The sequence below is a fragment of the Neodiprion pinetum genome, chromosome 3 (genome assembly GCF_021155775.2).
Source record: "Neodiprion pinetum isolate iyNeoPine1 chromosome 3, iyNeoPine1.2, whole genome shotgun sequence".
NCBI classification, from domain to species: Eukaryota; Metazoa; Arthropoda; class Insecta; order Hymenoptera; family Diprionidae; genus Neodiprion; species Neodiprion pinetum.
Genome location: NC_060234.1, coordinates 4,822,627 through 4,849,214, shown reverse-complemented (window position 1 = coordinate 4,849,214; position 26,588 = coordinate 4,822,627). Strand labels below are relative to the sequence as shown.

Genomic DNA, 26,588 nt, shown 5'->3' with positions numbered 1-26,588 from the left:
CAATGTGCATTTTGTTTCTTTTTTTTTTCATATTCGAAGAAAACACTGCAAGATAAGAGAAAAAAAAGATCCGAATTAATCGTTTACAAATATTATACAATTATATTATATATCTTATAATATAAAATATATATAAAGATTGTATATGAAGAGTAACGATCAGGTAGAGAAATTCTTTTTTTTTATAAATAAAAAATTTCTTTCGCTTCATTTTTTTAAAATTTTATTCGCGTACGACTGTTCAAACGTTACGGATCATTTGTGTAACGTTGATTCACGCTTGTATAAAACGCTCGTTCGAATCTCAATGCAATACACCCCGATATTATAATTATTATCAAATATTTACAACATCACGCCTGGCGTAATTCGCTGCTAATTTCTTCAAAATTATTGGCACAACGATATCCGGATAGCATACGAGTATTGTTTCTGCGGATAATTTTTACTCTTCAGGAAAAATAAAAAAGCAACGTCGTCAATTCGTGAAAAAAAAAAAATTCATAACACCCGAACCGGAAATACTCAAAAAGGTTGTTGCACGCATTTTGTGTTTCTGAATACATATATATATATGTTTTTTTTTTTTTTACTTCGCGTTATATGCAACGTACAGAAAATATTACACGTAATAATACGAAACGCGTTTGTACGATTCAGAAAAAAAATAAATAAAAATATGTGTTTGTACTTAGAAGAAAAGAAAAAATTTTTTTGAAATTGAATTGAAAGTAAAACATGTAAGCATATCTCTCTTGACGCGCTTAATATCAATTATAATTTGGATCGAACCTGGGACGAAAAAAAAATAAACAAAAAACAAGTACGGAATAGATGCGAAATTTTGTCTTTTTTTTTTTTTTTTTCTTTTCTTTACTTTTATCTGTCACCGACAAATCGTTAAAATCGATCGCTTGTCAATTCACTTTCCATAATTGAGATATAATTATATACGTATAAATGATACAACTAGACGAACATTGTGAAACAATCTCATATTGTCCGAAATCCGCGAAAGCCGATCGTTTGTCAAGAGTGCAAAAAAAAAAAAACGAACGGAATAAGAAATCCGGCAAAAAAAAAAAAAGCGATTCCGACGAAGTGAATCAAACCAGAAGAACAAAAAATAAAAACAAAATAAATAAAAAAAATCAACTTATCTACACGCATATACGACATATAAAATAAAAAAAAAAATAAACATTTTACTCGTAGTTCTAACGTATAAATTATACATTTACAATACAATAATAATGCTTCAAGTGTAGATATTTTTTATATGACGGAGCAATGATTATCGTATGTGTGTACAGTATGCGCGTAAACGAATTATAAATGAATAAAAAAAAAAAAAAAAACTTGCCAGCGAAAAAAAACAATGAGCAAAAGAAGAGGTGAAAATCAGGAAAAAAAAAAAAATAAATAAAAATAACTAAATTTTAACTTTAAACGTGAAGATCAAATTTTTTTAATTAAAAGACCATTCCCGATACCTAATAATACTCATTATTTGTATAATATAATTTAAGACGTAAGTGTAAAATATTGCCACATAAGATATCGTCTATTATAATACATGTTACATTATAAAATAGATGTAATATGTATGATTCAAGTACGTTAGATAGATTTACGTGTGAAAGGATTTACGATATTATACAAATATATAAAACGAACGGTCAGGTGAAACGAAAAAAAAAAAAAAAAAAATTAAAAAAAAACCCGCAAGCACGTGTGTGTAATACGATAATTAATCATTCGCTAACTTTTATTCCACCGCTGTTCATCGAGATTGATGAAAAAGTGAATTAAGTGAAACAAAAAAAGAATTAAAACAAAAAAAAAGAAAAAAAATTAATAATTCGATTTGGTAACATCGATATTTTACGTACGCTACGCGTTTAGGTATATGATTTAGGAATATCAAATGGGATGATAAATTCATCGTTAAATGGATAACGACGCGATGGAATTCATGTCTAAAATAATATCGACGACGCGAAACTGTACGTCGTAATGTTGATAAGAAAGAAATGAGAGGGAGTATAAGTAAGAGGAGAAAAGAAGCTTTGTAATGTGTATTGGAAAAATTATTGTATCGACTTGCGAATCAATGAAAAGGATTTTATCATCGTTGGTCATATCGCTAGTTATACGTGGAATTTTTATATAGATGGAACGGATAAAAACGAAGTAAAAGCAATAACTTGAGCAGTGTAACGTGTATTTCACTCCCGTGTAAAATAATCTTCAATCTTTCTTTCCTTCTTACGTCGGACACCAATTTGCGACTATTGATTGTAAAATATAATTTTTATACTACGCATAAACAACGTAGATAATTTTATGTCAAAGCGTGATATAATTGCTATAACGATATAATTTTACTTCCAGTTCACTGTGCGTGTAAACACTCTTTATGTCATAGTACCGTATAAAAAGGATTAAACCGAGCGGGCGATTGGAGTAAAGAAATAATTGTTTCTGATTCGTTTTTTTTTTTCTTTATTCCTCTAACAAAGTGATAAGTGTAGTAATTAATCGATACCCAGAAGTACGTCCCGGTTTTAAAAAGTTGAGTCAATTTTCATGTCAATGTATTGAAAAGAAGAATAAGTAAAAAAAAATCAATCTCTCTCTCACTTTTATCCCAAGCATGTATATGCATACATATATGTATTAGGGTGAGCCAAAAAGGCTAACCTATCGAATCTATGGTCTTAAAGGGACCAATTTACTGAGAAAAAAATTCTCCCGTTTGGAAACATTTTTAGCTCAATTTTAAAAAGTGTCGCTGGCCATTTGAAATTTCCCATTTAAATGACACGCAAAAAATTTGTTTTTTTTTTATTTAAAATGGTACAACTTTTGAACCGTTTGAGATAAAAAAAATTTCAAGACATATTCTTGTAGGGTATTAAATTCTCTGAAAAAAAACCCTGAGTTGATTTTCTAGACTCAAAAATTCGCATACTTACGGAACGTGAAAGTCGAAGAAAAGCGGAAATATGCAGTTTTAAGGCTCTACGATTGAAAATATCCATACTAAATGAAAAAACTTAAACTAAAATGAAATAAGGTGTGTGAAAGATGTTGTTTATAAACTAGATTCGTCAAAGGAGTAGAGCGTTAAATCATTTATTTATTTTTTATTGCACTTTTAAACATTAACATTCTTTTGAATTGTTGATAAAACTTTGTTTGTTACAATTACGGTATTGCTGCCGATTTGATTGCACCACTTGCAAAATAAATTGTTTTCGTTCTTCATTTTTCGTTAAAGTTCGATTATAATTTTGTATTAACGCTATACCGCATATTTCCGCTTTTCTTCGACTTTCACCGCCCGTAATTATACGAATTTGGAGTCTAAGAAATCAACTCCATGGACTCTTTTTAGAAAATTTCATGCCTTACAAGAATATGCCTTGAAAATTTTTTCATCTCAAACGGTTCAAAAGTTACAACATTTATAATGAAAAAAAATTATATGTGTGTTATTTAAATGGGAAATTTCAAATGGGCAGCGACACCTTTTAAAATTGAGCTAAAAATTTTTCTAAACGGAAGAATATTTTTCTCGGAAAATAGGTCCTTTTAAGACCATAGATTCGACAGGTAAGTTTCTTTGGCTCACTCTAATATATATATATATATATATACACAATACATATGTGTGTATATTTTTTACCGATGTTCATTGAATACTAGACTATAAATATACATATATACACTGCTATTATATCATAACAACTAATAAATAACAATGATAATTATTCTGTAATAAGCAAGACAGTCTTGCCGAGGTCTGATCTCGTCGAGCTTCCTCCAAACTCATTCTCAATCCAACGATATATCGAATCTTACTAGGATTATAACTACGTATTTCGATTGAAACGAGAATGAAAAAAATACATCATCGGATGATTGGGCGCTTCTTTTATCAATTGAATAATCATCACCAAAGGTGACAATCTAATTTTTACACAAATCAGTACCCAGATCACGTGATTACAGTCTACTGAATTTTTTCTACAACCATTATCGTTGTTACTATTTAATATCGCGATCGCGTTAAATAAACTTGAAAATGTATGCTCTTAGATTTCATTTCTCTTAAAACACGATGAGAGGACTTCGGATATAATCATCGTTGACATATGGTGCTCTCGTACGATATAATTATGTATATGAAACTGGTTTAACGATACCAAATAACAATAATAATAGTAATAATAATAACAATAATAATAATAACAATTACCCGTCTATTTCGTTAAACTTGTATTCAATTTCGTTCCAAGAAAAGAGGTAAACTATCATACTGTAATAATAATCAACAGCCAGCCAATTAGCTAATGAGAAAAATAAAAATCAAATGTTTTAACTTTTTGGCTGCTGATTCGATTAATAATAATTGAAAAGCCAATAAGAATCGCATGAGAAAAATGATTGAAACGAGACTCCGTACGTAAGATTTAATTTAGAGAATAAAGAATATGAAAAACCCGATGGGTAAGATTGTGAACTAATCATGCATACGTGTAAAATGTACTCATACTGCATACATAATTTAAGGTATAGAAATGTAGGAGTAGAAAATTTCGTAATAAAAACATCATTCGAAGTAATATTTTCGTTTTTATTTATTTATGTTTTTTTTTTTTCTTGTTATTTACTGATTTTTGTCCAAGCCATCAGCCTGCACATTATTTTATTCTATGCTTTTCATAATTTGCAGAACAAAAGGAGAGAAAAAAAAATACTCTCAACAAATTCATTCGGCATCCGACTTTGTTTACGAATAAAAAAATATCCCCATATTAATAGACGACTTACAACGTACTTCAAACTTGGAATAATAGAATTGTCAAATGAAATTATTTACAACGGCAATGCCAATTTCACCATTTCCTTTTTCACCTCGTCGTAAAGTTCTTTGTACTCGGGATTCTCTTTGATCAGAACCATTAGACTACCACGTTTGACGCCCATCGCTACTCCGATATCTTGCCGACTAGGAGTGTAACAATACGGAATGTCTTTGTCCTCGCAAACGGCAGGTAAGTGACACATTATTTCTATCGGAGTTACGTCACCAGCAAAAACGACCAGCCTGCCAAAACAAACAACGAGAGATAAGCAAACACGAGGAATTTCTGGGCGAAAACAACGAATTTCAAGTTTCGCATTGGACAAATGGACCAGATATAACGTACAATTTTCATTTGCAGATCGGTAATCTACTGTATTCGGGCATCAAGTTCTAACTTCAAATAGAAAAGCAGAATAATGTTGAAAACACTTGTTCTACTGCAACGTATCCCGTTAACAGTAAGATGAAAAAGTGAAGTCAGGAAAGAAAATGAGCCCTGTTACGTCGAATTATGTACGCTACTGAATTATCTTTACCCAGTTTCTCCTTTTCTGATGTGTTTCTGAACGTCGTTGAGTCCGTTGCGCAAAAATGTTTTGTGCTTCGATGCTGCGAATGAAGAAGAGAAATGGCAAAGTAATTAATGGAAATTTTTCAGAAGAAAGCTAGCGCCGATATTGTAAACTGTAAATACCATTCGATGAATTGCAAGGTAATAAAACGAACAAGGAATTCGAGGGAGATTCAAATTGACGGATGTCACAGAATTTTATTACTCTAATCGATCGATATTCTACCTTTTTTTATCAGCTTGTAAATTTTCTTGGTCAACTTTTTCGACGCCATGGGGTTAGCTATGATGCTAACGTTGTTCAATTTCTCTTCGTAGCTACTTCCTTTTACGATCGACGTGTCGCCGTCGGCTCCGTCCAACGTATCATCGGGTTCGATTTTTATCACGACCTTTTCTTTCTTCGTCATTTTTTATTCGCAACGGAATTAATTTTCAATGCCGAAAACACAACCTCAAAAACAGTTTCCACCGATCGACGCAAAAGCCGTTGAAGAACACGTGGGTGCACGTGGGTCTGTATTTTAGAACAGGGTTCGAACCATATTCGAACGAACAGATAGAAGTCATTCCTCTACGCGAAACACTCGAGGCTTAGCGACATCTGTTGACACATTGAATTCTTTCGGTCGGTAGGGTAGAGATGTTTTTCCCGATCACGATATGAAAATGAATAATTTACGGTACAATTATTGTTCATCATTTGTTATTTTCAAATGGATTTTCAATGCCAGAAACGGAGCCTCGAAAACAGTTTTCATCGATAGGTACAACCGGTGTGATAAATCGTGGATCTGTATTTTAAACGTGGGTGAAATAGAAGGTTGTAGAAGTGATTCCTCCCCGCGAAACTGTCAACGCAATCTGCTGAAAAATTTGATTTTTTCAGTCTGTAAGATAAAAAATTTTTCCCCGAAGAGTTGAAAAATTTGATTTCTCAGTCGGTAAGATAGATTTTTTTTCTCGATATCGTTGACACCATTATCTACATGAAAAATTTTGCTCTAGTTGAAAATATGATGGCTAAATGGCGTTTCTCCCATTACATCTTTATTTCATGCCAAAGGATAGTTGACACTTGGCACTGATTTGTTATTGTCGACTGATAAAAATCGACTTGAGAACACGTGGTATGTATATAACTAATAAAGAGTACAGAAACACCAATCTCTAAAATGGTACCGTAAATAAATTTATACACCAATTTCCCATACAAGATGTGTAGTAAGATTAGATTAGGCTAGGTTTCATTGCTCCCTTTCTATTTTTAGGTAATCGTTTAACCCACGGATAAATAATAAACAAATCTAAACGCTTGCCTCTGACAACGAGGGACTGTCAAGCTGAAAATTAAATCCAAAATGCCCGGCTGCAGCGTACCGGGATGCCACAATTCTAGTGCCAAGGGATATTCCATGAAATCATTTCCAACGAACCTAGCGAGACGATTAGAATGGGCCAAAATGATTGATAGAAAAAATTGGATACCGAATCGCACATCCTGCATCTGCGAGGTTCGATAGTTCAAAGATATTCACTGTTCCTAAGAATTTTTACCTAATTTCTTTCAAACCCTCAGTACATTACACATGCAATTGAAAAGTAGATTCGTAATATCAATTAATCGCAGGTTCATTTTCCTCCATTTATGTGGGAGAAACCGAGGGTAGACGGAAAACGGAAATTAAGACATAACGCTGTGCCAATAATGTTTCCTCTTCGTTCCAAAAGGGTGAATGCTCGCAACGAGTTAAACAAGAATGGTTTGGAATTAATACCTGGTAGTTCGAAACAAAATCTACCCGTGCCACACTCAATGGCTGAACAATCAGCAGCGACAGAACATTGTGAGGTAAACATTGAGCACAATCCAATCACAATTTACGTTTCTATCAGTTTCCTATTAGTTTTACTTGAAATTAAAAACGTTGTTATTTTCTAGAACAACGTTAACAGCACTAACGATATCAGGACGCATTTGATTGCCAACGAAAATGTAGATGCGATTAAAAATGAAGTACCAACAGTGTCATCTGAAGAAGAGGAAAATGCGGTGATGGACAAAAGTGCAAAGAGAGCATTAACGATGAGTGCGTTTTATCTAAGAAACATGAAGGAAAGATTGATCAAACAACAACGAGAAATTCTGGAACTGAGGCAAAGGCTAAGGAATTCCGAACGTGTCAATAGGAAATTGAAACGTAGGATGGAAGAGCGAAAAATTTGCGCCCAAGAGATTCTCGAGTGTGTTTTGCCCAAGTTTAAATTTTAGTCTTACAAAGTTCGAAAAATTTTCAGAAATGTTGAATTAGTCACTTTAACACTTTACGCGTAATTGAATCCGCCTGAGTATTGGATTTGAATAAAATCCAAGACGCTAAAATGCAGAATATAACAAGTACACGACGGTATTTGGTATGCAAGCCAGAAAACAGTTCGTACAATTAGAAGACGGTACTGCACTGACTAAAAATCAAAGTATTATTAGTGCCTAATGTGAGTTGTCAAGAACTCGTGATCAATGTAGGTGAAGAAATGATTGATTTTAATCGTATCAGCTAAGCAGTGAAAAAAAATGGTATCTTAATTGCTCATCAGAACTGCCAACAAGGTTCGATTTATAATCAACTGAATACGATTAAATTCATAATCAATTGAATAACGGAGAGAGGAGAAAGTAAAATATAAAGAATGGAAGAGAAAATAAAACAAAGCGGTAGCGTAGTGGTCGATGTTCCTCTTCGTCGCGACGTCTTCGAGCGCAGCATCTCTCGTCACTGTGCCCCACGTAACACAGAAACAAGAAGAAGCGTTTGCTCAGTCAAACAATCATCGATCTATTTGCTTGCGACATGTGTCTTATCGGTTTTTAATAGAAGAAATTTTTTTAATATACATCTCGTTAGAAGTATATTTATGAATATTGATAAAGTTGAAAACTGGTCGATGTTTGTTTGACGCTGTGGAACGAAAATTCGCTGTACCGACTTAGACTAAACCTGCACACCGATCGCGTTTTGACTACCAAACTTTGTCCGGTATTCTTTCCTGCATTCAACGAACGGATATTGATAAATAATCGCAAGAGCTAAACGAATAAACACGCATTCAAACAATACTCGGCTTAATCCAGGGTTGTTGAAAATTTTTACGAGAAACAATTCAAATCAGGGAGTACATTTTGTTATACTTAGTAACACCAAGTTAATCGTCAGACTTGCATTTTACATTTGAATCAGGCATAGCATTAAAATGTAAAATAGGTATTCCAATCCCGTTTGTTCAAATATGAATATAATAAATCGTTTTGTGTATAATTATTGTGAAATTATTTATGCCATTGATTTTCCTAGATCAGTAAGAACCCTGAATCAATCCACTTATCCTACCTATTCACCTATATCTACCCTATTTCCATTCTCACCAACACACTCATTCGATCCTATATCAATCACACCGTGGTCTGTAGTTTTGAGGCACGAGTAACTTACGTTTCTGGGTTTAACTGTAGGAAGAAAACGGGTTAGTAGACATCCTATCAATCCAGCTACTCATGAATTCGTAATGAATTTAATTATACTTCAAGTATCAAATGTTATATTGTTCACAATGGCTTCAAATTTTCTGCTGTTGAGCATTAATCATTTAGAAGTATATGCAATGAGAAAACAGGTGTGAAAAATCTCAAATAACAGGATAGCATTTTCTCAAATTAAATACGATTAAGTTGAGTATAGACTCCTGCAGCTGCATAATCGTAAATATTCATGGCAAAAATTGAGGAAAGAATTCAAATTGACAATAAAAATAATTATACAATTCATCGTATGAGTGTAATATTACCACCACGCTACCGGGGAGAAAGATTGAGGAATAGATAGACAGCAAATATGGTTTGTCTAACTCACCAATTTTGATACTGAAGACTCTTGTTTTCACTTGAGTGAAGTTGACTGCTATGTTGATCACTGGAATCACTTTTCACTGGCTGCTGCCGATTCACATACGAAATATTTTACACGTCACACTGTAAAAAGAACAATATTTTTTTATTCTAACTGAATTTTCTTGATTTAAATCTAACTGTTGACTTAATTTCGTAAAAAAGCGCGGACAATCTAGACGCTAAGCAAATTTTTTCGAGAGCCGACAATGTAAGTAATTTTTAATATCTCCGACGGCATTGAATAATCTAAATTTCATTGTAAATAATTTAACAAAAATAGTAAAGCAAAGAACGGATTACTTACTCAATCCACGAAGATTATTCTGATGTACAGTCACTGTTAGCAGAAATGCCGTATTTTTCGTGCATGATGGAAAAATTGAAGGGGATAGAACTTTTCTTCGATTGCATTATCTAACACAGTGTTGATAAAAATATGGTTAAGTTTAAGTAGAATTTTTTCACTGTTCACATTAGGTATAATTGATAAAACGTAACTGCAGGGATCGAATTATTCAGTGAGCTCGAAGAAACGTACGCGACGCACAAACCTTGTTTCCGAGGGTTAAAAGAACGCGACGATCCGTTTGTTGATCAACAACAAACACAAACACAAACACAAACAAAACACAGTTCACATCAAGAATCAATCACTTTAATGCTGCTCGCGACGGAAAAAACATAGAATCAAAACAATAATTGGAATCTGAATCGTTCCGAGAACCGCAGTTCTTTTGTTTATTCGAGCTTGCGACGAACATTTCTATAATCACGATCACGTTGCTTGCTGTAGTTGAAATAAACCTTTCGCCGGCTGAATTGTGATTTGTTTCTTATTGTTAATTCGATAATTCACTAGAAACTGGATGTTCGATAATGTTTTGAGTATGTAATTCTGGCGCAGATGAAGAATTTCCTGCTCCGCAGCATCTCGAACCACGTTTGAATCCGACTCAACCACTACTAATGCTGTGATCGCGTGATACACGATTGTCTCTTTTCCTCGCTTGCGACGGTGGCGCTCGAAATGGCGGCGTTCTGTTGAACTACTATCAAACAATTTGAATTCCTTTCCCACGAATTCCGCTGCCGCTGAAATAAGTGTACCTGTTCTACTGAATAAAAATGGATTCGTTCTCGAGGTTTTCGATAGAAAAGCTACAAACTCACGATATACACGATGCGCGATTGTATTTTCCTGAATTTGAATTCGCTTCCCATGAATTTCGCTACGCTCAAATAAGTGTATGTAGTTTATTCACGAAGAAATGTAAACTGTTCCACTGAATACAAGTGGATCACTTCTCGAGATTTTCGATCGAAAAGCTACAAATGCGCTATGTATGCGATGCGAGGTAGTCTTTACCTGAATTTGAATTCGTTGCCCACGAATTTAATATTCACCAATTAATATTCACAAAGAAATTTAAACTGTTCCACTGAATACAAATGAAGTAGCTCTCGAGATTTTCAATCGAAATGCGACAAATGCGCGATTGTTTTTTCGTTGTTTGCGATGGTGGCGCCCTAAATGACGGTACTCGGCTGAACTATTTTCAAATATTTAAATCCGTTTACCGCTAAAATGGCTAAAATGCTCTCGAAATATTCATTTAAAAAGATTCGAGCTAACGATGAACTAAATTATTTCCGATCCAATTACGTCCGAAGCTTATCAATTTGCATCTAAAAATGGGAATGAAAAAATTATTAAATAAAAAATAAATACATACTCTCTACCATATACACAAAATCGAACGTAACTTTATATATATATATTCATAATTACTATTCGCAACTGATTTCTGGCGAATAAACGAAATAAAAAAGAAAAAAAAAATTATGCATAAGCTGTATTAATATTTATTTACAGTTCTCACATTACATGACTTTACAATACCTAAATTGATAAATACAATATGTATATATATATATATGTATATACGTAATGTGTATAATTTATGTATGTATAATATGTATAATTCTAATGCAATTCATAAATTGTTACACGCTATGTTTTTTTTTTTTATTCGTTTATTCATTTTTTTAAGTACATCTTACGGTACGGGTTTAATTGATTTTCTTGTTTTACTGTATAATATAATATATTGTTTAGTAATTATTCTCGACAACATTAACGATACACATGTGATAAATTTAGCAATAATTGTGTAGTGATAATCTCTGCGGAACACGTTTAAAAACAAGTCAATTCAAACATATCGGTATACATTAGTATTGCGGAAGCAGATTTAACGCACTAGCAAGCCTCGAGCGCATTTCGACATAATAGCGTTGCATAGTTTGATCAGAGGTAATTGGTTCCTTCGTACCTAATAAAAGTAATTATTATAATCACGTACGGTTGTCTGTAGAATTATTGCAATATTGGCTTGCTCGTTGATTGAAAACTCATGAAGATTTCATCGAGAAAGAATATGCAGAAATTTTCAAGCTTTGCAATGTGCAGAAAAGTCTAGTTACATGATTACAAAAATATTTTGTACCGACAATGTCTGAATAGTTATTACGAATGATTAAGTTTCACTCAGATTTCAAATTAATAAAAAACTAACGCTGTAGATTCGAGAGATCTTGAATTACATTTGAATTTTGCATGATACATAGAAACCGATGGTAACAATTCGTCTGCAGGCGCATGTACATACATACCATTATTATCCCGCATGAACGAATGATTTTAGATATTCATATCATTGAGTCAAAGAGTCGATGAAAACAAGAAATTACTCTTCGCAGATGATACTGTTTTCCGTAATGGAATTTGAACATAAGTTTGGGATATAAGTTTTGAATCGTACTTATCATTTAGGGATACTTTTTTAGTCGACATAAGTAACGTGTCAAGAACTCCTTGCCTAGATTAACGAACATTAAAATGATGCTAACAATGTGTAACGTGAGATAAGAATATATGTATATCTGATTAAATACATATTTGTTTGTCAATTTGTTTTTTTTTGTATTTTTTTTTTTTTGTTTTATAGTTTTTTTACTTCACTCCATCGAAGGAACGAAGTTTTAGTTTTTGTTATGTATATATAATGTGTACAATATATGAGAATCAACAATTTCAAACTTTTAGTTACGTGAAATCATCAACTTGCAAAATAGTTTACTGTCACTCCGTTGAATAGTGTATATCTATGTATAAATTCTGCCGTCTTACGAACTATAATTAACTATGATTTAAGAAACTCGCAAGCTACATCTATTATAGTATTTCCCTCGGTTTGAACTGTTAGATTCTCTTTCATATTCCACCTTTTCATCATCCTTTCTTCCAATAGACTTGAATTACGTAGTATACTTTATATCGTATATATAATGATGAAATGTACATCTATAAGACATTAACGAAGAAATACGCCATAATAGCATGAGTATATAAATGCAATCACGTATATGTTTCAAACAAATTGTGATTTTGATATACGCATATTGTCATTTTACCCAACGATAATAGCGCTCTGGCTAAAAATTTATTGTAAATCGAGGGTGCGACTTGGTCACAACAATTACACGGTACGGAAGTTTGTGAAAAAGATATCTCGAGAATGTCTTCGAATGTTTTTAGTACATAATAAATCAGAAAAATAGAACAATTTTCTAAGCATAATATTAAGTCTTACATTATCAACAATATCGAGTCATAAATCAAACCAATCGTCTAGAATTTCGTTTCGTAATATTGGACACGCTAAATTAAGTGTTTCCATTATTTAAAATATAATTAATTAATGAGTCAACGGCCACACCCTCGAACAATAATTACCAATGACAGTGATTTGACGTTCTCAAATTGAAAATTGTAATTCTTGTACAAGGTACTAGAAAAGTATAACTGATATAATAATAATTATTAACGATTGAATAATGCTAGTTATTACGAAAGTATTTTTCTATCGCAGAAAAAATAAACACATTATAACATATTTCGCAGCGTGTGGGACACATTCGGCAAGTTTTTTTTTTCATCAATCTATAAAAACGTAAGACTAGTTTAGAATGATGAGAGAGTAATGAACAATAAATAATCTACTAATACAATTGAAACTTTGGTGAACTATTATTTTAAGTAGTAATACATTTCTATAATATTCTTAGTCTTGATCAGTTTCATTTCTCACTTACGTACCGATGTATTGGTATGTGATTAACGTAAAGTCCCTGCTGATTAAAAAGATTATTAATAAATATTTTCAATTGGCTATTATTGAATAATTAATTGTTTTATAATGGAGTGACTGTCGCACGATTTGTTGGAATACCTAAAACTAAAGCAACTCCATAGAATGTAATCGTCAACAATAAATCCCATAAACACGGATTGTTTAATAGACAATACTTGAAATTATACAGCGAAGCTAGATAGATTATAATAATTATGCAACATTCAATCGGACCGTTGAATAAAAAAAAAAAAAAATTAAAAACAAAACAATTTCTCTTGTTTGTTTCTTTTTTTCGTTTGCTTCTCGTTTTGTTGTTTCTTTATTTTTTTTTTTTTTCATACCCAGCAGAAAAACTACATTCACTCCGAGTAAGGCATAGCGAGTGTGCTCGCCTTAGTAACTTCGGTAAAGGTGTTTGCTGTTCTGGCAGATTTTAACGTTGTGTAACTACCATTCGGTTGGTCCGTTGGTCGATTGGCCGACCGGTGCTCCTGTGAACGGGTTTGTGGCTACGACCACATTAAATGTTACGGTCAATAATTCAATGCCGTATATGTAGAAAAAAAAAAAAAAAGAATTTGCAAACATACGTCGATATCCATTCAAAATTTAATTGAATTTGCGAGGCACTAATCGGTGTTATGAAATTTTATGATATCTATTTCTAGCGACAATTTTTAGCTAGCTATACTTCAATTGGCAAATTCTTTTCCTTTAAATCTACGTATTGCCTAAATCTACAAATACGTATAATTTGTATGTTCATGAGCTTTCATGATTATAAGTTACGATACATAAATTAAAAAAGTGATTTATTGGAAAATAATCATTCGGGATATCTGGTAAGATTACAAAAATGAATAAGATTGCGCAACTTAAGAGAAATTAATGTTAAATTAAGTTAAATACAAAGTAATAATATGAATAACTTGACTTGGTTAAAAAAAATATACATATATTTATTTGGGATCGATACAATGTTAAGATTGTACGACGATGAAACTCAACAGCAGAGGATGGAGGATTGGGGAAGAGTCGTCAGCAGTAAAGCTTACGTAAATGCGATTCTTTTGTTGAAACGCTGGAGGATCGTCGATATTGGAACAGATTGGGAAAAAAATTAAATATTAAATCGAATCGTACAGACGAGTATAAAATAATGGTGAAAGGATCATGAATACATTATAATAATAAAATGGAACGATCACTACGAAATTATGAAATTTTAATTACTTTCTTATATACGTTATACCGTAAGCGTTTCGCTTTAGTTTTACACGGCTATTTTCTGCATTAATTCAACAAATTGCGGCGAGTTAATTGATATAAAAAAATAGCAAAGTATCAGCATGCGGTGTACTTATATAATCAATAATAATAATAACGTACGGATGTCTTTGATTTGATTATGCAAAAGATTTGAATGAATTTGAAGCCGTGTACTTTCACTCAAGATTTTAGTAGTGCTAATCTTCAACTCAATGTAAATAAAATTTTCTGAACATACAGATAGATATAATACCGTCATGATGAAATTTTGATCAGTTATGCCAGGCCGATTTACTTGGAGTTTAAAATTAAGATTGAAAACGCTCGTAGTGTAAACATTAACGTAAAGATTAAAAAAAAAGACGCAAGATTGAAAAAAAAAAGTCCAAATGACATGCGTATTGTTTTAATAATTAAAAATCAATTACATGTAATATTGTGTACAGCATGATGCGCAAAAGGGTAACAATTGACTCATTTCAAAGTAACTTAGTTCCATACTACTGATCAACGATCTTACACGCAAGGCAGAATACACCATCGCGTAATCGCGATTTCTTACATTGATACGAAATGTTATTTGCCTAAAAGCGTAAAAAATATTCAAAACCCAAAACGCAGGCCTCGATTACCTGAAGTATAAATTTATTTACATTGAATGGGTAAATCGAAAGAAATTTTATACACCTGGTTAATATTTCATTTCGAATTCATCATAATCCAATTGATATACTTGAATCGATATACAAGAACGACTGTGAGAGATGAAGTTCGATTGATAATTTTTTTCTACACCAATCACATGATTATCTACGTCGATGTCTCTGACCATTAAAATTATGCATTGTAAATTAATATTATTGACAGAAGCTGACTGAGGATTGCCGTTAACAGAATTGAAAGACAAACAGCGGCGTTGAATAGTTACAAAAGAATTATATTTAAATGTCGTTCATACGATCTGTAGATGAAAGGGAAAGGAAAAAAAAACAAGCAAAAAGAAAAACACATTATCGTAAACGAAACTTATTGGCTCAAAGTAAACTGGAAAAATGTATGGTATGTATAATTACGATTATGCATTCTTTATATGCGACATACTTTAAGGCACGGGAAACTAATAAGCGGACGTTAATGGAACTGAAATAAAGAGAAAAAACAAAAAGTCACATCTAGTGCAAAGAAAAAAACATGCATCGCGTGTCTTTATCACTACAATAAACATTGTTATACGCAGAGTGACAAGTAAGTGAAATATCACCCGGTTGACTATCGGCATCCAGCTACCGAAAATATCACAGATTATAATATTATATATTACAATGATAATATATGTATAAGACTGCGACAAATTATCCTTAAGATTTTTCAATCAGAACTCCCCGCTCAATATTTAATTCATAATAAAAAGATGTTCTTGTGGCTATGTACTCGGCACATACATACAATTAATTCAATTACATGTGGTGAAAAAAAAAAAAAAAAACGAAAAAATAAAGTCAACAGTTTTGATCTGCATCAGGAAGAGGAGGACTTTAGCCTTATCGTCGCGCTTTCTGTTCAATTTCATACAGTTTAACGGAATGAATTCACTTAGTTCCGGCCAGCGGCAAATGGACTGACGATTTAAACGTTACCGGCATTATTCAATACTTGTTGCTCTGCGTAAATTATATGACAAATGCGTAGCCTGTTATCGGATTGTGACTATCAGTTGTTACTAAAATAATATTCCTCAGCTTTCAACTGTACAAATGTGTCACTACTGCGTTATGAATTCAAGAACTAGTAATACCGGTCGTGTAGATCACGCGGTCTCCGCCGCTGTTAAGGGTTGTATTTTCATTGGCCGTTGTCGGCGGTGGTGGCATTGCGAATATGGGTTGCGCTCCCTGCGAGGCGCCTCCCTGAGGTTGCGCCGTTACAGCATCTTCGTCGCTTTCATCCTCCTATCGGAAAACATTGTTGATTTTTCATTTGTAACACGATGTGTCTGTTGTTATTACCGTTAAAAAATATCGAAAAGAAACGCCTTATGTACATATAATACATCAAATTTATCGATATCTGTAGTCGCAGCATATTATTCACAGCAGAAGGATGAAAAAGAAGTAGTTGTTATTAATCATTCTTAGAGACCAGCATTGCGACTTTTTACTCTGTTTATTAGATCGCCGATGGTACCATTTATAATCAGAAACAAGTATTTATGCGAGAGGATGCGATTACACGTTGATGGAATTAAGGAACGGTACGCATGCCTTGCTTTAGTAAAATTGAAATACACGATATGCGCAAAGAGAAATTACAATGCTGATGAATGAGAATCAATCATAATTGTATCGAAGTGATTCGAGAAGGCTGAATAATTTGTTGAAGAATGATTAGGAATGGTTTTCAATAACGCATTGAGCGATATTAATATTGTCCCTCAACATTATCGTTGGTCGCAATGGTTGAGCTAAAATAAAAATGACGGCAAGTTAATGTTAAAAAAAAAAAGTATCGAAACTGACGCAGTTACTCGGTATACGCGTTAAGGTATGAAATACAATGAATTTGTACACCACTTGCAAATACAATACCTCGGAAACAGTGTGGAAAACGTAGAGACTTAAAACTGTGATATTGTTGTACTTAGCTAAAGTAATGCGCAGCATCCGGACAACTTACCTTGCGCCCACTTCTCGGCTGGTCGGTCACTATGCCTCCTTCTGCATTCTGGTTCCGCTACAATACAACAACAACATAAACAAAACTTCTATGCTAAAGTGCCTTCAAGATCAGGCTGCACATGCTTGGTAATAAAAATTTGCCCACGTATTGTTAAGGTAAGCTTGCTTGCTTCCCCAGTTTATGCAGCCATATGAAATAGATATTGATAAGGGTTCGAGTGATCCAATGGTTATTCGGTTAAATAATAAATAGAAATCGATCGATTCGTTTACGATGCTTAAACCATCTAGGAACAGGGATGATGATAATAATAACAATACGTATTAAAAATAAACGCAAATTACTAAATCTTTACTTATTTATTGGCCATGAGATATTCAATGTGAGACTACAAATGAACCAATGGATACATGAAAGGTGGCAGCTCCTGTTATAAATAAGCTACATCTTTCACTGCCATGCTCAACAACACAGGTGCGACATGAAGGTACAACGCGCGTGCCGAAGAAGATTTACCGAAGCGAACGGCCATCGCGTCGATGACTCTCGGAGCATTAGCTTAAATTTTGATATTAATAATTAGTGAAAAAATTTGTCGATTTCTTCTTGACTTGCAACGTCTTCTAAGGTTTTCGTCTTTCGCTTAGAGTCATGCTCAAGAAAGCATAATAACGATACTCGATGTCGGCGATGATCATTGGGCATAGCAAACGAACTGAAAACCGATTAACACTGAACAGAAAGATTTGCTGAGCTAAGTAAGAAATTAATGAAAGAAAAAATAGAAGTCAGCGCGTGATAAATGACAGACGGGAAATAGACCATTGCCAATTAATTGACCCTGCTGAAATCTATGTGATAAGCGCTACATTTGATGTGACAGAGACATATGCGTTGCTAAAGATATGGATGCGAGCGTGAAAAAATATCCATTGCATGTTAACAGAAATACTTACCAGAATTTAGAAGACGGGTCAGTTCGAGTCTGATAGATTAAATTCCACAACGATTAGAAATAAAAAAAAGCACAGAATTGGGTTGCGGGGATATACAGAAAGTAGGAGAGAATAGTTACAGTCGACATGTTAATGTTACAACGGATGGAAAAATAAAAGCGAAATATGATATTGCGATGCTTACATCGTTCGTAGTGGCTGGAATAGTACGCATGAATTTTTACCAAATGGCATGTGACGAGAAATTTAAAATTGATAGTAAACATGTGATGAAAGTGATTTTGGAAAATAGAATTTGACGCGCAGTTGAAAAATGAATTGTCCAATAAATTGTGACGATGTCAATGTTCCAATGAATGAGAATATGTTATAGTAGCGATTGCGTTTAATCAACAAAATTAGGGAAAATTTACATTCTTTGACAAGCGACGTGTACAACAGGGAAATTAATTATATCACCAGTGTGAGATAACTTCAATTCTACGTACCTTCTTCCTTTGGTGATTGACGGATGGTCAAGTTTAATTATTACATTACCCTGTAGATATTAATCTGACATTTTCCACACTGTGTTAGTGAATTGCATAAGAACCAAAACGAAAATGCAAGCTAGTTGGTTTATTAATTACAAGATCCAAGAAGAAGAAGAAGAAAAAGAAAGAGGAAAAAAAGAAGAAGAAGAAGAAGCAAAACAGTCTGTGTGACATAATCGTTTAACCAGCGAAAATAAGTTATTATTCTTTGGGATATATCGATATATCATTCATCGTCAATCATGTAAGCCATAATAAAATGCAAACACTACATTGAAAACGTGAAATTTTTTGAGAAAATTCATCGATAATGAAAAAAGACTGACATGAAGTTTGTAAACAAATAATTCGGAATTTTTTTGCATACTGAATGAGATGGAAGACGAAAATAGCAAGAAGCAATGAATCGTTGCACGTAAAAAGTTCCTTATACGCGATCTCGGAATTTAATTTCGAGAACACCACCTGTGACAAACTGGTGAAGAATAAAAAACAAAAAACAAGAAAACGTATTCTTTTTCGCTACAGCCTAACATTCCGCTACTCATAATCATCATTGTGCAAAGCAATAAACAATAAGACAACGAACTGACAATTGCGAAAATCGTGATTAAAATGATATACGAAGAAAGCAAAAAGTATCAACGAAATTAATACTTATGGTAACATGTTCCATAGGTGTGGACATTTTAACGACTTACAACACAATGATGTGTTCATTTGTAAATTACATGTGCCCAACACTGTACATATGTAAAAATTCATAGCGACAGTGTTTACAGAATTTTGCCACATCAAAATTCGCACAATCAACTATCACGTACTAGGAATGTACACATACAGTAGTTAGAAGACATTTCTAATACTCGCACATTCAGGACGAAATTTTACTAGCATATAATAATTGTATCAAGTATAAGCCACTTATTTAAGCAACAATGCTCCATTCGTCACTCAATCGAGATGGATTTAATTATATTTTTCAATCTACAAACTGTTGTAAATTTTCTACTGAGCGTCTTTCGAGTATGTCGTTGAAATTTTTTCATTGGACGGTCGTCAGCAAAGAATTATACACACGACTTGCATATTCTATAAATATTATTTTGAAAAATTGATTTGCATACTAGCCAAAAATCAGCGTGTAGCTAATCATTTCTCATGACCATTCAAGCAAAGGTAAAGTAGTGCGAGTAAACAAGAATGGAAGAAATTTGTAGATGTAATAGAAAGGCCGTAGTTATTAGTGATTTTCTTTAATGCGTCAGCATCAAAAGATCAGATTTTTCAAATGATTAATCATAATTTGAATAAAAGGAACATAGAATAATCTTTTTACGCAGTTGTTATGAAAACCATTTTGTACGATATATCAGGTGCACAATGTAAAGACAAACAAGATATTAATTCGGGGTTTTCCACTTTCCAATGTATATCCAAATATCAGAAATACCATCAAATTCTTCGTCGATTCAGCTTAACCATTAAATACTGACCTGTAAATTATGGTAGGCACCGCTGTCCTCTGGTTGCGTTGGTTTACATTTGCCGCAGCAGAAGTTACAGCAGCAGCAACAGCAGCAGCAACAGTAACAACCGGTTATTATGGCACAGACTGCGAACAGGGCCTGAAAAGAGCATATTCACAACTTTAACGATGATCGTGAAGACACTGTGGAATTGCAATTCAGCGCTGTTGATTCATCTTATTGCAGCTACTTCGCGCGAGCATTAACCTATTCTCAAATTATACCTTGAACTTGTAGGTTTTAGTAACATCGGTTCTCACCTTGCACCAGCCAGAAGTAACCACGAAATAAGCATTAACATTTTCCTCGCCAAATTGTTCGGCTACATAGAGACCAAGAGAGCCGTAATTATCGTATATGTTGCGTTTTGTTAGGTCCGTGAGGATGGCGTGTGCCCTGTTTATTTCTTTGAACTGAAACAAGATTAGAATTTTAATCATAGAACGATCGTGGAATGAAATAGCACAGAAAAATAACATGTTGCATATTCTGCTCGATACTTTGACACGGTAATTAAAATTTATTTTACACGTTCAACTGAATCTGAACAGAAATAATTGAATGCAACTTGGGTATGATGGGTGGATGAGACAATTGAGCTTCGTTACCTTATCAGCTGCCTCCGGATTGTTGGGGTTTTTATCTGGATGGAATCTAAGAGCGAGCTTTCGATATGTTTTTTTTATCTCGTCAGGGGTAGCTGTCTTTTGGATTTCCAAGATCTGGTAGAGGGAGTCCCCCGAGGTTCTAGAATAGATTCACTCCGTGAAATAGCATTCTTTAGTCCTGTGCCAACTAATTTGTCGATATAATAAGCAACTTCCGAGAGTCCGGTTGAAAAAATAAAATAATTTTTCATCTTTAAACTGTTTGCGAATTACACCTAAGGCAACGCAAATGTAGAGCCCACATAAGTTTATGGAACATTTATTTATTTAAAAAATCTATCTAATCAGACACGGTATCGTAGAATAAAGAAACCGATGCAATTTGTACCGTACTTGTAAATATTAAAAATCCAATTCTAGAACTAAGATGATAATATAAATATCGTGAATAATGTCAGTTTTAGTATCATTCTGAAAAATAAAATTGTTTAGAATAAAAGTAGACATGAGCTACAATCGCGTGAAAAACGATATCGTCGTCTGCCTTTAACACTTGGATGAAAATTATTGAGCTGATATTCATGAGATAAGAGTATTATTTGGAACAGTTCATTGACAGCATAATTATTCATTATCAATCACAAAGCAGCGATCGTCAGAGTTAAATTCTTGCAGTATCAACGATAGAGCGAGGAATTTAATAGAAAACAGATAATCTTCGTTGAATTTTGGGTGTGAACTGTAAAAAGATTCTCAGGAATGATTAATAGCTTATAATTAAAATTGTCATAAGTGTGGACGATAGCTTGACTCAACGACAGATATGACATACAAGGCAGCGTCCGATACTGGTTGACGAATAATAAAGAGATAAAATAGATGACACATTGGTTTCATGACAATAAGATGAAGCAAAAGTGGTGAGGTAATTATTAGCGAGATTAGAGCCGTTTGGAAAGTGATATAAAATTATCGGCAGAGCCTCTCGAATGTCTTTGGGTGGCAGCAACGAGTGACAGTTACACCCATGGCCAGTTAACCTATAGTTTTCTAGGGCCGATAATTTTCCAATAAAAAATTTCGGCGGCGTTACATCAAATCAAGCGGACCGTCGGAAGAGCGCTAATTTCAGAGAATATTCTGATTAGATTAGATAAGCCTGGGCGCAGGGAAATTCTCCGTAACGCCTTGCGAGACGTCGGATTGAGACGAGGAGGGACGACGAGGCCGTTAAATACTACTCACGACATTTTTCTCCTGTCCATGATCGTTGGTGTTGATACGGATCCGGGGACGACGAACGGCTAGAGGATAATACTGAGTAATAATTCACTCGAAAAGCGACTCTGTTACACGGACATCTTTACATTTGCCGGGAAATACAAGGGTAGCCACCAGGCACCAACTGAACTGAGCTTACAACCCGATTCAATATTTTAGTACTAAATGTCAACGTATCGCTGCTGCTGCTGCCGCTTGTTAACTACAGAAATTTAGCGGCTGCGGACGATCTGCTTACTATCGATCTGTCGATTGGATATCTCGAATCCTTAGAACATTACCACTGGAGGGAGTTACCTATTCAATCGACCTCGCGAAAAATTCATCCGAAGTGATGAGAGAGAGTGAGAAAGAAATATTAGAGTCATTCCCGTCTCTCTTGTTCTGCATTTCATTGGCTAAGAGGAGACGTATCGGCCAATCAGGTGTAGAGCACGAGAGACAGATTATAACCGACATATATCTTTCTCTGTTATCTAATAGAAAAGTTCCGCCAGTTGACGTCACGACTGGCGGTTAATGCAAAACTGTTAAGATTCCGAAATGGTATATGCTTCAGTCAACGGGATATTACACGTAAAACGTTGACTACGTTTTTCTGTTCACGCAAAGACAAAATGCGAATACTTTTACTTTTGCAGGTCCCACCGCGATTCTTATAGGGCTTAATCAAAAAATTGAAGATTTTTTTATTGAATTCGTGAAATCATGCGACCCAACGCGATGCATGACTCACAATGTTTGCTTATGCATTTATCACACGTGTAGTTAACCTTCGGTTTCGAATGTTCCGAATGTTCGTTTCCTACTCGCAGGATCAAGTAACGAGGGCCAACACTAATCAATTTTTCGTCATAGTCAGAAGGGTAAGGTGATCGTAGCTTTATTGATAGTTTTACCAATTTAACGGAGTTTGCCGATAAAGAGGGAAGCTGGTATGCGTTCCATGGTTAACACTGAGTTTTCTATTGTCGTCTCAAGCATGAAATATAAAAGGATAAAACCTTGATGTCGGTACGTCAGTTCAGTATTTTTTTAAACGTCCGTAACTTGATAATCAACTTTTATAACACGCCAACTCCCATAAGCATCCAACTCTTTACTAAAATACAGTTACTCTATGTTCTAAACTGAGTGTAAACAAATCTTAACAGGCGGGGTTCAAAGTTATACTTCAGAGATCGATATCATATTTATAAACCGCAAACTTATTTTGCGAGAAAATAATTCAACGAATGCCGATTCTAAATACCCATTGCTCTAAAACGGCGTGCGCGTTTATTACGCAATGGGGGTGAAACACCTTTGGACAATTTTAACACCTTTTTGCGAAAGAAAACCGCTGTTTGAACTGCAGGGCAAAACTTTAGCAATTGACTTGAGCTGCTGGATCGTTGACAGTCAAACTGTGACCGACAATGTCGTGCAGCCAAAGATGTATCTTAGGTATGTATATAACGATGAATTCGTGTAGCGTTTTCGCAATTGGTTCCCTGACTTTATCGACATTTCTCATTTTCAATTGTCCGTTTTCACTATCGTAGAAACTTGTATTTTCGAACGATCAACCTCCTCCTGCAAGACATTCATCCGGTGTTTGTACTCGAAGGCAAGGCGCCTGACCTGAAGCAAAAAACTATCGAACGGAGAAACGAAATACAGCAAATTAAAAGAACGGGTGCTGTAGCACTGAAAAAGGCTACCGCTAAACGTGGAAGAACTCGATTCAATAATGTGCTCAAGGAGTGCGAGGAAATGCTAAGTTACATGGGAATTAAATGTGTTCAAGGATACGGAGAGGCGGAAGCGATGTGCGCCTACCTAAACGCAGATGGGGTGAGATGAAAATTTGAGGATTGGTTGACCAGAATTTTTTTATAATAGTATGAAGTGAATCCAATTGTAAATCCTAAGTCCTTGACATCTCGATAATAATTCTTTACAGATAGTGGATGGTTGTGTGAGCCAAGACAATGACTGTTTCTTGTATGGGGCAAGAGTGGTATACAGAAACTTCAACCTCAGTGGAGCTGTCGCTTCAGGAGGAAGTATCGACGTTTATGATATGGAAAAGATTGAAACTGCATTGAATTTAGATAGAAATAAGATGGTAGCGTTGGCCTTATTGTGTGGCTGTGATTACGACGATGGATTGAATGGTGCAGGCAAAGAGGCAGCCTTGAAATTATTTGCACATGTCAGTGACGAAGATATATTAGACAGGTAGAACACTGAGAGTGAAATCTCAAATGGCATCAAATCTGAACAATTCCTGAATCCATGTTCAAAATGAAATTCAACACTTTTACGCAGGTTGAAGAGCTGGAAAACTGATAACCAGTTCGAGACAATTGAAGCTCGATTGGCAAATCCTAAGCATTGCACGTCTTGTGGTCATGATGGTAACGTCAGACTGCACGCAAGAGTTGGCTGCATAGGTTGCGGCACAGTAAAAAGTTGCAGAAATGATTATAAGTGAGCAGAATTGTATGTTAGGATAATTGACACCAAGTAAATTTCCAAATATTTATTAATCGTTGATCTTCGATAGGGAGGAGAAAAAACTGATAATGAATGAGATAACCCTGCGAAAAAAAGCAATTCTCATTGATACGTTTCCGAATCAAGAAATAATAGATGAGTATCTCATTAGGAAAGGTCCGGTTCCATCGAGTCTAGACCTAAAATGGCAACAACCAAAAGTGGTCAAATTTATTGTAAGTATAATTCGAATCATCAATCGCATATACATGCTTATTAAGTGACTTGATAAAATATAAGGTAAAAATTAGAAAATGATGAACATTTTTTCGACAGTTTTTCATGGAAAAAAGGCTGGGCTGGGAACCAAACTACTCGTTTGAGAAATTTCTTCCACTGATGACGCGTTGGCAGCTTGTCAGTCTACCAGAAATAAGTTTAAGACATAGCATAAGTTTCATGAAGTATTCGAACGGTTTGCCCGTATCAAACTTGATATTTCCTGATAGAATAAAAAAAATTCGCAATATAAAGTCAGTAGCGAGTTACGAAATCATATGGAATGATGCGGAGGGATTTCTCGACGGTCTGATAACTCTGTCGGATGTAAAATCCAGTGAAGAAGATGCCGAACCGCTGAAAGATGATTCCAAAGAGCAAAATCCCCCCGAAGGATTGTTTGTTACAATCGAGCCTCAGAGTTTAGTTGCAAAATGCTATCCTGAGATAGTCGAGAAGTTTGAAGAGGAAAAAGTTGCGAAGAAGAAATCTAAGAACTCCAAAACCAGAGCTAAGACCACCAGCAAAGCCAAACCTAAGGCAGAACTCAACGCTGATACCGAAAAACCGGAAAAACAGGTTAGTAAAAGGGGGAGAAAGAAGCTCGCTGACATAGTCAATACAAGAAAAATAGACGATTACATAGTGAACAACGTGGTGGAGAGTTTAGAAGACTCGTTCAACAAGATGGAAATTACTCCAAAGCGTCTCAAAAGCGCGCCACAGATCCAAAGAACCAAAGACGCCGAGGTAAACCCAAGAATGAATAACACACTGGACAGAATGTTCGAGAACTTGACTGCTGATGATTTTGCCAGTGAAGGGGAAACGGAACTTGACATGTCTGATATTGTCGAAGAAATATGCAACCGAAAAATTATCAATCTCTATTCTTCGAGAAATAATCACACGTTGAAACCTGAAAACAATAAAGAAAATATGACACCAGACGTATCTCACAATAATTATTCTGATATTTGTACAGCAAAAGGTAATTTTAATTTAGAAAAAGCACAGTGTAATGTTTTCGAGGAACATATTAACGTTTGCCCGATCACTGAGCACGATGTCACAGATGAATTTGCGGACATTGAAAATTATGTTCCATTAACTCAGCGTGTAAACGAAGCAAAAGGCACACAGTGAAAAGTTCGAAGGGCGTAGTGCTATTATTATTCATTTCTTACTTTTTCTGCACTAGTATTAAATACGCTAAAAAAAGATTGATCATCTGTTTGTGCGGACTTGATGAAAATTGTAAATATAGTATTGTAATCCATTATGTACAGATAAAATATAGTTTACATTATTTTATACATAAAAAAAATGTATTTAATTCTTTCCATTAGCTCAAAAATAGCTGCTTGGTTCTTTCATTCGGTGACGA

At 34.4% G+C, this 26,588-nt stretch overlaps 4 protein-coding genes across 10 annotated transcripts; 2 read left to right on the top strand and 2 right to left on the bottom strand.

Annotated features, from left to right (window-relative positions):
• Nucleotides 1-4,041: 4,041 nt before the first annotated feature.
• On the bottom strand, nt 4,042-5,969 carry NHP2 (NHP2 ribonucleoprotein). The gene is made up of 3 exons (XM_046617210.2): nt 5,674-5,969; nt 5,413-5,485; nt 4,042-5,116 (listed from the first exon to the last, which is right to left on the bottom strand). The coding sequence occupies exons 1-3, from the start codon at nt 5,855-5,857 to the stop codon at nt 4,885-4,887; spliced, it is 489 nt and encodes a 162-aa protein (XP_046473166.1). The 5' UTR covers nt 5,858-5,969; the 3' UTR covers nt 4,042-4,884.
• A 479-nt stretch (nt 5,970-6,448) lies between these two features.
• On the top strand, nt 6,449-8,764 carry LOC124214671 (THAP domain-containing protein 2-like). Of its 2 annotated transcripts, none has more exons than XM_046617202.1 (4): nt 6,449-6,577; nt 6,719-6,961; nt 7,078-7,299; nt 7,390-8,764. In XM_046617202.1, exons 2-4 carry the CDS (start codon nt 6,809-6,811, stop codon nt 7,717-7,719), a joined length of 705 nt encoding a protein of 234 aa, XP_046473158.1. In that variant the 5' UTR covers nt 6,449-6,577; nt 6,719-6,808; the 3' UTR covers nt 7,720-8,764. The 2 variants fall into 2 exon arrangements, with proteins under 2 accessions (XP_046473158.1, XP_046473159.1); XM_046617203.1 differs by having other exon boundaries at nt 6,567-6,625.
• Nucleotides 8,765-12,273: 3,509 nt separating this feature from the next.
• LOC124214128 (dnaJ homolog subfamily C member 5) lies at nt 12,274-22,659 on the bottom strand. 4 transcript variants are annotated; one of them, XR_006882086.2, is made up of 8 exons: nt 22,406-22,659; nt 21,161-21,299; nt 20,813-20,965; nt 20,520-20,651; nt 17,532-17,588; nt 16,654-16,807; nt 13,982-14,098; nt 12,274-13,584 (listed from the first exon to the last, which is right to left on the bottom strand). XR_006882086.2 is itself a non-coding variant. In XM_046616181.2 (7 exons), exons 1-7 carry the CDS (start codon nt 22,423-22,425, stop codon nt 14,037-14,039), a joined length of 717 nt encoding a protein of 238 aa, XP_046472137.1. In that variant the 5' UTR covers nt 22,426-22,659; the 3' UTR covers nt 12,274-14,036. The 4 variants fall into 4 exon arrangements, 3 of the variants coding, with proteins under 3 accessions (XP_046472137.1, XP_046472139.1, XP_046472138.1); XM_046616181.2 differs by having other exon boundaries at nt 12,274-14,098; XM_046616182.2 differs by lacking the exons at nt 12,274-13,584; nt 13,982-14,098 and adding an exon at nt 14,528-15,998.
• A 632-nt stretch (nt 22,660-23,291) lies between these two features.
• Gen (XPG-like endonuclease) lies at nt 23,292-26,494 on the top strand. 3 transcript variants are annotated; one of them, XM_046617964.2, is made up of 7 exons: nt 23,292-23,307; nt 23,596-23,887; nt 23,986-24,277; nt 24,387-24,664; nt 24,755-24,916; nt 24,993-25,158; nt 25,259-26,494. In XM_046617964.2, exons 2-7 carry the CDS (start codon nt 23,730-23,732, stop codon nt 26,345-26,347), a joined length of 2,145 nt encoding a protein of 714 aa, XP_046473920.1. In that variant the 5' UTR covers nt 23,292-23,307; nt 23,596-23,729; the 3' UTR covers nt 26,348-26,494. The 3 variants fall into 3 exon arrangements, with proteins under 3 accessions (XP_046473920.1, XP_046473919.1, XP_046473918.1); XM_046617963.2 differs by lacking the exon at nt 23,292-23,307 and adding an exon at nt 23,325-23,455; XM_046617962.2 differs by lacking the exon at nt 23,292-23,307 and having other exon boundaries at nt 23,475-23,887.
• The last annotated feature ends 94 nt before the right edge of the window (nt 26,495-26,588 follow it).